The sequence below is a fragment of the Xiphophorus maculatus genome, chromosome 11 (genome assembly GCF_002775205.1).
Source record: "Xiphophorus maculatus strain JP 163 A chromosome 11, X_maculatus-5.0-male, whole genome shotgun sequence".
NCBI classification, from domain to species: Eukaryota; Metazoa; Chordata; class Actinopteri; order Cyprinodontiformes; family Poeciliidae; genus Xiphophorus; species Xiphophorus maculatus.
The window spans coordinates 30,982,377-30,992,760 of NC_036453.1; the positions used below are offsets into that span (position 1 = coordinate 30,982,377).

Genomic DNA, 10,384 nt, shown 5'->3' on the forward strand with positions numbered 1-10,384 from the left:
AAATTTACCATGGGGTTAAATAACCAAGCAAGGCAAAATCTTATTACCTGTAGAAGTAGAAGACTTATGCATTCATGGAAAAAAAAACTCTACACACAAAAGTCAAAACTCAGTATTAAAACCCATCACTTTCTATCTGTGGGAACAATAAACTTAGCTTTATTCAAAACTATAACACATTTACTGAAAATGGCTCAGAAAAGCCACAAATAATAAAAATTACTGGGGAAATTATAGAGACTAAAACACAAATGAAAACAGCTGTACAGGGATTTCTGATAATGGAGATGCAAGCTATTGGAAAACAAATCAACAGACACAGAGCTGCTAAATACGTAAAAAGAATACAATGAACAGCAATAGCACCAGCACAAATTCAAAGATGGTATTTTCAACAAATCCATTAAAAATGTATTCGTTTCGTGACTTCTCGTTTCTTCAGTTAAAGTATTTGTGATTCACAATAGCTCGAGGTTCATCACCACAGAGCTGGTGAGAAGTGTTTATGAGAAAATTCTCATAATACACAAAGAGTGTATTTACAGACAATAGATCATAGATTACAAAATAAGCATCATTGACAGGCTGCTTCTTTTAGGTCTTTAGTTTAAAACTGTTATTGGAGCCAACCATTGCAGTTCTCACTGAAAGATCTATGGTTGTTTTCCCAATGGTTGCTAACTCGTACATTATTTTATTTGCATATACAAAGTGAAGTGGCTATAGGAAGTTGGGTTACATGTCACAACTTGTGACATGTAACCCAACAGGTTACATGTCACAGGTTCAGACAGACAGATGTAGCCTGTCTGTCTGAACCTGTACTGCTGCAGTGTTATCTTCACCGCCTGAGTCCGTGCACAGATTGATGATAACAAGAACTATAGCCTGTAACAAACACTCGTATGTGTGTCATTGAAAGAGGCGGCACAGCCCAGATACCAGACTGTGCATCAGTATGCACATAAGGAGAAATTGTTGTAGCTATTACTATGAGCTGTTTACAGACTGGTTTCATTTTGATAATCAGACAGAAATGCCAGAATATTATAGATTAAAGCGATGAATCACGACGCTTGGAGCCAATCTGAAACAAATATTCAAACCATTCATGCCGTTTCCTGGTTGTTGTCAGCTCTCTTCTATTTATGCGTCATTCGAAAGCATGAGGGGGAATTTTTATATCTCATTTTTGTCCCTTCTTTTAACATCCTTTGTCTTTATGATTGCCTGCGTGTCGTTTTAGTCATTCACATCTGAGCTCCCTCTATCAGCACTCTTTTCATTCATGTGTCAGTTTCTTTGGCTGTTCTATTTGTACCAGAGGGATTAGCAGTAACTGCAGAAAGGAGATGAGATGCAGATTACGACAGAGATAATAGTCTTTGGATTTAGACTCATTCAGAGGAAGCTGTGGGAATATGAAACCACAGGTTTAATCATAGGTGAGCCATGAGCTCTGGGGATCTGCCCCAACATAATGGCTTACCACTTACAGAAACAGAGGCGAGACAGCAATGAAACCGTGTAAAGTTTCTGTCCGCAGATGCTGTTATTGCTCATGCTGCTCCACTCTGACAATGGTAGCAAAATCACTTTTAATTTTTACAGCATTTTGACAGATATACTGTATCCCTGGGCCTCCTATTTAATATTAATTGTTGTATTTGAAACACAAAAAACCATGGGCTCCATGCATGTTCAGTAAGACCTGTGGCCATCTTAACTTGATAAACCTAACTGGATTTACCAGGATTGTTAGAATCAACATTTTAATTTGCCAGTGTTGAGGATTTTGACCTCTGTTGCTGGATTTTGTTAACTGACCACTACAGGGCTTCGGTCAGAAAGCACGCTGGTCATCAGGTGTTTAAATAGGTTTACTGAAGAATTATGTCAGTGGTGCAAATAAATTGAAGCAGTTTTTGGAAATACAGAAATAATAAATAAAGGTTAAAAATTACTGTTGCAAAAAATTTAAATATAACAGCTCACCAGCATTATGGTAATTCCCTCTGAGATAAGGGCTGTTTAAATTTAAATGATGCAAAACTTGGAATCAATCTAGCTCTCACTAGTCAAAGCTCAAAAACTAACGGTTAAATGCTAGATAGTTTTAATAAAAATCAACCACATTAAGAATAAAACAGACGTTAACAAAATATAGAAATATACCAGCTGCTAAACAACTGTCATGTCACATGACTAATACCACTACTCACATCATCAATGACTGCGGCACCGGCCTCAACAGTAAACAGAAAACAGATCAGCTGACGAAAGTCAAGAAGAAGAAAATAAACGGAACAAACCTCCTTCAAAATAACTTTTAAAAGACCTTCAAAATAAAAGCATAGATATGAGACATTGAACTACTTGAAGAATTAATAACAGCTAAGTCATTTATTTCTGTTGGATATAGTTTGAATCTCCACTGTGTCCAAACAAGTAATGGCAGCACCACACAACAAAAAATAAAAACGGAATTTATAGTCAAAAGCACATAAATTATGCAGTACATTTGTGTCCTAAAAAATATCAAGTAATAGTACTTTAAGGTAAATTTAATTAATTTTAAATTAATTCATGAAAACAGTCTCATATTCATCACATTTAATGTACACGCCATGCAGATTTGGACTTTGACTGGGCCCCTCAAACACATGGACGTACTGTGATCTAATCATTCTGGCTGTATGTTTAGTTTTCTGCTGAAAGACGAACTTCTTCCAATTGGTTGCTGTGTCCCTTATTTGATTGTGGCAAACTACAAACTACAAATAGCATTTTTTCAGCAGTTATTTTCTTCTTACCAATCATTATAGTCATAATAAATTAGAATGTTATTGAAATGTTTGCTATTTTGGTAGCACAATTCAGCAAGTGAAACAGATTACTGAGATTAATTATGCACAAGTTGATGTTTTCAAGCCTAAGTTTCTGTTAATTGCGATTATTTTCCACTTACAACTATGAAAGCTTGACATTTTGTTATTCTGTACAATATAAAAAGTACCGAAATGTGACCTTATTGAAATATTTGCTAAATACCAGCTCAAATGTTATTTTCAAAATGTACTTTTAATCTGACAAACATGCATCATTTGAACACATTAGATAATTAATTGAATATGAACTCAAGTAAAATGTATCGGCTTAGAGAAGTGAGTGTCCACACAATAAGCAACAAAAAGCCTCAGAAAACACCTGAAGTCTCACATACCGAACAAATCTTTTTAATGTAAAGAAATTGTCATACTTAGACAGAAGTACCGTTATGATTGTGTCTAAATATCATTATATTGTTTAAATTAACATATTATTACTTTGGTGCAATAACGCTCTCTATTGGCAGAAGCAGGTGTAACACCTGAACTAAGTTGTTAAAACGCTGTACAATACTGAGATTTATATGACGTATAAATCTTTTTAAAACATTAAGCCAAAAGAAACCCCAACAAAATCATAAATGAATGACTAATGGGCATTTCTGTTGGAATTTTCTAATTTCAAACTACTCCGAAATCTATTTTCATCTATTTTAGCTAGAGAAATATATTGCTAAAAATACACCTCGTGTTTGAAGAGGTTGTGTTCATATTTTAAAATATATGCTTTATAGCTTTTATTAGTTTGTGCAGTGAAAACTTTTGTGATATTTGTGTGTCGAATCTGCTGCGCACGATCGCAGTCAGCAGGGCAAAGATGGCGCTCCCTACAAAACAGTAAGTTACAAACAAGCTAACAAGGCTAAAGCTATGAGTGAATGTTTTTCTGGTTTAGAATAAAACAGTTTGGTGTTATATCTGGTATTATTAGCTTTATAATGTTAATGTAGGACTCACTGAATTATTAAAAATGGCAGATTTGTATTGCTGCTGTTTGAAAACAGCTAACGTTATGCTAACGACAGGTAGCTTTCGTTTATTATGACTTTTTTAACTTCAGTTTGTATAAAAGTGTATTTCTTTTTAAACTGGTTAAAAGGTAACCTTTAACTTTAACCCAACTCGTGAATGTTATCGGAGAGGGTTAGTCAATCTTGGCATCTACTAGCATCCCATTTATACTCTGAAGCGATGCAATTTTGCCACAAATCGTGTGCAAAACACAAATCTTTGATACGTTTGTGTTTAGCATAATGTTCGCCAGTGTGTGCTTGAACATTTCGTTAGTTGTTTTGCAAATTACTTATAGTTTTAACTAATGAACGGAAATATCTTCTAGTGCATCTGTTTGTGTGCATTTGTAGTTCGTTTATATTCATTCCCCTGGTGCCAATTTATCCCAATTCCTTAATATTAACACACAAAAATGCACATTGTTTTTGGATTATATCTTCACGCTTTTAGTGAACAGTGCCTCATAGCTGCAAGACTGAACTGCAAAGTTCTTCTGTTTAAAACTTGAAAATATTGTCACAAAGACGTAGATTATTACTCAGCCCACGATGCTGTTTCTCCTAACTATAATCTTTGAGTTCTTCATGAAGAAAGCAGTGTTTGCAATAAGTATGCTGCTTACAACATCTAAGATCGTCGTCTTTTCTTAATACCAGTTGTTGTTTTATAATTAACACTTAGTGTAAACACATACCACCAGACAGAGTTTAATAAATGCTGTTGTTGTCCTTCAGGTATGGACTTATCTTGCCCCAGAAGAAAGGAGGCTCAAAAAACCCAATTGTGCCAAAACCCTCGGTTTTTGGAGATGACTCAGATGACGAAGTGAGTAAACTTTTGAGCTCAGTGTGTCGGTAGCCAATGTTTTGTAAAACTTAATTAATTTCTACCAAACACCAAATGTCACGTTTCATTCTTCAGACATCAGTTGGAGAGACTCTACAGAAAGAGGCTATCAAGAAGAAGATGATGAAACAGGTGGGAGAAATAAAATATTTGTTGGTTTTGTTAAGTGTCATTTCTCTGCGATTTGCTATTTTTCTGGAGTCTGTCCATTTTTCTTTCTTCCCTCTTTTTTTTCAAAGACTCGTTTAGAGATGCAGAAGGCCCTGGAGCAGGACAGCACCGTTTACGACTACGACGCGGTCTACGATGACATGCAAAAGCAAAAACTCGAGAGCAGCAAGAAAGTCCTGACAGGAGCTGACAAAAGGGTAAATTCTCTTATGCTAAACGCTGTCCGATGCATGTAGCTGCTCTGATTATAACGGTTCTCTCATTTCAGTGTGGCTGAATAAAAAAGTAAACACAAGCCTTAAGAGCAAATCTTTTTTGTCTTGTTACAGCCTAAATATATCCACCAATTAATGAAAGCGGTGGAGGAGCGAAAGAAAGAACAAGAGCGGAGAGATGAGCGGAAGATTCAGAAGGAGAGGGAGGCGGAGGGGGAGAAGTTTGCTGATAAAGAGGCCTACGTAACCTCGGCCTACAAGAAGAAGCTGGAGGAGCAGAAGGAGGAAGAGGAGAGAGAGAGAAGACAGGCAGAGATAGAAGGTTGGACTAATGCACTCCATCTGCATTCACACTGCACTTATTATGTCACATTGTTTTGAGTTTAAATGAAACAAAGTTTCTTAGTGTAGTTCAGGCTAGGTACAGCAGCCCCTATACTTAATAGCACCAAAGGTGAAAAAGATAAAGTTATTTAAATGCCCAAACATTTATTCTGTTTTTTTTTTTCTTTTTAATAAAATATTTTTTATTGGTGCCCCACGTAAATAAAATTAATTCATTTATACTCTAATGCTTTCTAAATGTCATCTTAATATCTAGAAAGGCCGATATTGATGCTTTGTCACCTCCTGTTTCCCTGGATTATAAGATTAGCATGACACACAACACCCGAGTGTTGAATTTGTAAAGGGTTTGGACAGCAGTATTTCATATTTATGTAAGAGATTATATAATTTATACATATTTGTTTTGGGTTTTTTTTCCATTTAGCTGCTCTGGATGTGAGGAAGCAGAAAGATCTGAGCGGCTTCTATCGGCACCTGCTGAATCAGACTGTTGGAGAGGAGGAGATCCCAGATCGCTCAGCTAACAAGTTAGCTTAAGTTAAATTAAAACGCTATTATTTTTAAAGCTTCTGGTAATCTTAATCTCTCTTAATGTATTTTTCAATCCACAGAAATCAACCTTCAGAATCCTCAAAAGAAACTGAGAGGACCTCGCATGCTCCATCCCCTCCAGCCCAGGAGAACATCCCCAGTTCAGGCAGCGACTCTGAGGAGGACCAAAAGCCAAAGACTGGATTTAATAAACCAGGTGGAGCCTCAGCTCACTCAAATCGTCAGTACAGGCAGAGGTCGCCTTCATCCGGGAGTGGAGAGGAGAAGGGAACAGAGAGGGACAGAGACAGGCATAAGAAGAGCCACAGAGACAGAGGGAGAGACAGAGACAGACACCATGGGAGGGAAAGGGACGACAGACATGGAGACAGAAGAAGTGACCGGGACAGACGGAAGGATAGGGACAGAGACAGAGGTAGAGACGATGACAGAAGCAGAGGCAGAAGGGATTCAGAGAGGGAAGAAAGACATGTAAAGAGGGAAAGAAGTCCTAAAGAAAGGCACGGGAAGAGGGAGAGAAGTCCGAGAGAGAGGGAGCGGGAGAAAAATGGCGAAAAGGATAAAAGGAGGAATTCAGAAGAAGACAAACGGAGGGACAAAGATCAGGAGGAAGAGAAGGAAAGGAAGAAAGAGCCAGAGAGGGAAAAGGCAGGAGCGAATGAGGAAGATACTGATGATGTGGAATCAGTCAGACAGGGCTCAAAGCAAAAAGATGACAAACGGGAAAAAGAAGGTGAGGAGGCAGAGGAAAAGGCAAACAAGTTTGCAAAGCGCAGCACCGAACAGACTGTGACTTCAGCACGAGATCGCTACATGGCCCGACAGATGGCCCGCTCTGCAAATAAGACCTACATCGAGAAGGAGGAGGACTGACACCATGCATAACTCAAGAACATCATCTCTGCGTTTCACTTGACTTTCATCTGAGTTCATAAGATTAGAATAAGGTTGTAGTGGAGTTTTCACACACACAAAAAAAAAACATTTAAAAAGAAGCTTCAGTAAACACTCTTATCACTCATTGTGTTTTTGAACCATCTAGTCTGCAGATTTCAGCACAAACACATTTTATTTAACTCCCCAAAATACTGTAGAAATGAGTAAATATCCCTGTGAAAAGGAAGAAAACCCCCCTTCACATGAAAACACATTGTTGCAGAAGAGTTTACGGGCCAAATGCAGGTTGAAATAAACTCAGGTCAGTAAAAAAAACAAGCCAACAGTACACACTGGGTGAAATCCAGTAGACGTGTAGTGCTTTTTATGACAAAGTTTTGTTTTATTCTCCTTGATAAGAATGGTCACCATTAGCTATGAGAGAAGTTTAAGATATTTTACCAGGGTGCTGAAGCAACTGGATGGATACTTTGGAAAAAGTTTCAGTTTTTTATCTCTTCTGTGGTTAATAAATTAATAAAATTTCTGGTCCTTCTGCTGCCTAAATTATTGTGTTTTGAGATTCACATGACAAAAGTGAAACTGAAACTCAGTGGAGTTCTGTGCAATTATTGCACTGCAGAAAAACAATCTTAAAGTAATTTTAGCACATCTGAAATAAGAAAAAACTGCAGTAACGTATCTTTTTTTTAATATATAAAGGCTTGTTTTAAATGAATTCCTTAGTATTGATGGAAGTATTTGATCCATTGGCAGATTTTTTCCATGTTTCAAGTTTCTCCACCAACCAATATTAAATTTACTTAAAACAAGACTATATGTTGCCGAAGTTGCTTTTAAGTTAGTCTTATTTCAAGTGTACTGTGATATTTGCACTAGAACTATTCTAAAAGTTACTTAAGGTTTTTGTTTTTGCAGGCTTGAAAAATGTTTTATATCCAAAGTATGTGTGTCAGTTATGGTGGTAATTTAATCACAGCTTCAGTTTCAACACTTTTTAAAAAGGTATGGATTTATGAACAGACCACAATGACAAGTCAGTTGAATCTTTAATATGCAACATGCTCTATATTTATTCATTATGCAGCATTTTATCCAGACTTACACAAGAGCAACCTACATCAAGAAGCACATATTTCATTACCTAAAAATATTAGCATTCAAGATATTCCTGACAGTTCACCATACAACACAGCTAGGAGGATTAGCAATACTGTCAATTAGCATTAGCAAGAATCCAGATGACAGACTGTAGAATCAGGTTTTGCTGACGTCAAAAGGAGTAGTCAGGTATTTTTCTCCAAACTTCACTTGCTCCATCACCTGAGAAAAAGGAGATCAGTTAGATTTCAGACAGGCAGGAATCCCACAGCAGATGCATCAAAACAGGAAGTTGTTTTAACCCTCTTTAATACAAAAACTCAATATTCCTGGAAGGAGAAACCTTCTGTACAAAGACATTTTCCTATTTCTCACTGGTAATCTCACCATGACACTTTCATGTGATTGAATTAAATATACATCTCTTACCACAGAGACGTGGACAAAGTGTGATAGCCTCCATGTCCGATCCTTACATAGGGAGAGAAGAAGAAAAAAGTTAAGTCTCCCTAAAAACTCAAAGGAAGATTTGACGCTGCGACTCAAGATGTTCAGAAAACCAAGGGTCACCACTGTACAATCTGCCGGTAATTCCAGCATTTCTCAGTTTAGCTTTCATCACAACAATAGAGCAAAGTAAAACACATTTTACACACAATGACTACCTTCCATTCTGATCCATGTGTTCAGGAGGCAGCATCATCTGCAGGACAGAAAACAAGAGTTAGAGGAGAAATATTCCTCAGAAAATTCTGATAAATTTTAAATGACTCAGAAAGCTGGATCAGAAACATCGTCAGTTGTCGCATCAGACGGCACTTCCTATTCCAGGTTTTCATCACCGATCAAATGATGCTCAGTAGCAGGGCTCCGACCAACAAGGCCAATTTCTACTCCATTTAATTCTATTAAACTAAGATGCAGCATGTTTTAACCCATCTGATGACAGAAAGGGAAATTTAATCTGATGAATAAAAGCTGTAAACGTCCTAAAACTTACCAAGATCCACTTAAAGAGACAGGCTCCATGTTTTTTGGAGGGAAACCAGATTTCAGTCAACTCGCCACCATGTTAGCACCTCTAAAGAAAATATGGAAACGAAAGGTTAGATTAGCTGAGATCAATCAGTCAATCTGCATAAAATAAGTTACTGCTTAACGCTCAGAAACTAAGTGATCAACACTGAACAATCTGCCGGTAATTCCAGCTGTATTAGTTCAAGTTTCATCATAACAAAAGCAACAAGATTTACATCAATTAAAGCTAAATACGAAGTACGTACCTTCATCCCAAATCTGTCCTCTTCAGCTTCCAGGAAGTAAAAAATCTGGTAAAGGAAAATGTGAATTTATTGAACGGATATAGTTAACAGCACAATCTAAACCCATCTGGGCTTTGATTCTCAGAACAGTGACACAAACATCGTCAGTTGTCGCATCAGACGGCACTTCCTATTCACAGTTTTCATCACTGACAAAGTTGAACTAAAACAACTGAAAGCATTTTGTATTAATTTACCTTTCAGGAAGGAAGTTGGGTCCAGACATGACGGGGCTGTTGAGTTAGTGAGAGTCATGGTCCCTAAAAGGAAGAGGAAGCTTTTAATAACTTGCAGCATAAAAGATGCAATCAAACTGAGAATTAACATTCATTTAAAGTAGGAAACTTGGGCAATTCAAGAATTTAATCTTAAGTCATTGCAGTAAATCTGGTGCTAACGTCGTCCACCACGTGGCTCTCCGAGGCCATTAAGCTACATTTTACAGCCGCTAACAAAAGACGCGACGTTTATCCAGTAACCCTGCTACTAAAGCGACACGCAGCGGTTTTAAAGCGTCTTGAATTTTATTTAGAAAAATATTCTACCTTGTAATAGTAAAGACTTCTCTCGTCTGACACTGTTCATCAAAGAGAGAGCAGAAGCAGAAAGGAAAGACCAGGAGGTCGGTGTGCCTTATAAACCTCGACAGTCGCGGTAAGATGACGTCAACCGAAACCTGAAAACCCAAAAGAGATTATTTTCTTTATTTTAAAAAGAGCATATTTTATGGAACAAAGTAAGCAGACAACCTCAATTTCAGACACAAACTTTATCTGATAAAGTTAATAGAAAATATACATTTCAAAATGTTTTTGAAAAGCTGCTGTTCAAATTTCAGATTTCCATCCTTTTTAGATTACCTTATCTCGCTACATTTTACTTCCTAGATGCACTTTAATTGTGAAGAGTACAAGAAAAAAATATGAACAAAATAAACACTGTGAGTGACTTTCGTAGTGTGCGTTAAAAAGTAAGAAGCCGCCAGGGGGCGCTGTTTACACATCTTTCTCGCCAATAGAGTTCGCTGCTG

The 10,384-nt window shown here is 37.2% G+C and overlaps 1 protein-coding gene, 1 long non-coding RNA gene and 4 other non-coding genes across 6 annotated transcripts; 1 reads left to right on the forward strand and 5 right to left on the reverse strand.

Annotated features, from left to right (window-relative positions):
• Nucleotides 1-3,660: 3,660 nt before the first annotated feature.
• nsrp1 (nuclear speckle splicing regulatory protein 1) lies at nucleotides 3,661-7,466 on the forward strand. Its single transcript, XM_005813078.3, has 7 exons — nucleotides 3,661-3,725; nucleotides 4,637-4,727; nucleotides 4,824-4,880; nucleotides 4,988-5,116; nucleotides 5,249-5,456; nucleotides 5,907-6,009; nucleotides 6,094-7,466. The coding sequence occupies exons 1-7, from the start codon at nucleotides 3,706-3,708 to the stop codon at nucleotides 6,905-6,907; spliced, it is 1,422 nt and encodes a 473-aa protein (XP_005813135.1). The 5' UTR covers nucleotides 3,661-3,705; the 3' UTR covers nucleotides 6,908-7,466.
• Nucleotides 7,467-7,961: 495 nt separating this feature from the next.
• Nucleotides 7,962-9,989, reverse strand: LOC111610017. The gene is made up of 7 exons (XR_002753457.1): nucleotides 9,900-9,989; nucleotides 9,552-9,614; nucleotides 9,316-9,360; nucleotides 9,033-9,113; nucleotides 8,698-8,735; nucleotides 8,462-8,503; nucleotides 7,962-8,254 (listed from the first exon to the last, which is right to left on the reverse strand). It is a non-coding gene; the product is annotated as an uncharacterized LOC111610017 (long non-coding RNA).
• On the reverse strand, nucleotides 8,582-8,656 carry LOC111610171. Its single transcript, XR_002753540.1, has one exon. It is a non-coding gene; the product is annotated as a small nucleolar RNA SNORD65 (small nucleolar RNA).
• On the reverse strand, nucleotides 8,802-8,878 carry LOC111610167. Its single transcript, XR_002753537.1, has one exon. It is a non-coding gene; the product is annotated as a small nucleolar RNA SNORD49 (small nucleolar RNA).
• Nucleotides 9,193-9,266, reverse strand: LOC111610172. Its single transcript, XR_002753541.1, has one exon. It is a non-coding gene; the product is annotated as a small nucleolar RNA SNORD65 (small nucleolar RNA).
• On the reverse strand, nucleotides 9,434-9,508 carry LOC111610166. The gene has a single exon (XR_002753536.1). It is a non-coding gene; the product is annotated as a small nucleolar RNA SNORD49 (small nucleolar RNA).
• Nucleotides 9,990-10,384: the final 395 nt, after the last annotated feature.

Bases quoted from the DNA above. Each gene is read 5' to 3' on its own strand.
- nsrp1 (XM_005813078.3), top strand. From the start codon at position 3,706: ATGGCGCTCCCTACAAAACA. The intron at 4,881-4,987 runs GTGGGAGAAATA...TTTTTTTCAAAG, and splicing joins AGAAGAAGATGATGAAACAG to ACTCGTTTAGAGATGCAGAA. The intron at 5,457-5,906 runs GTTGGACTAATG...TTTTCCATTTAG, and splicing joins AAGACAGGCAGAGATAGAAG to CTGCTCTGGATGTGAGGAAG.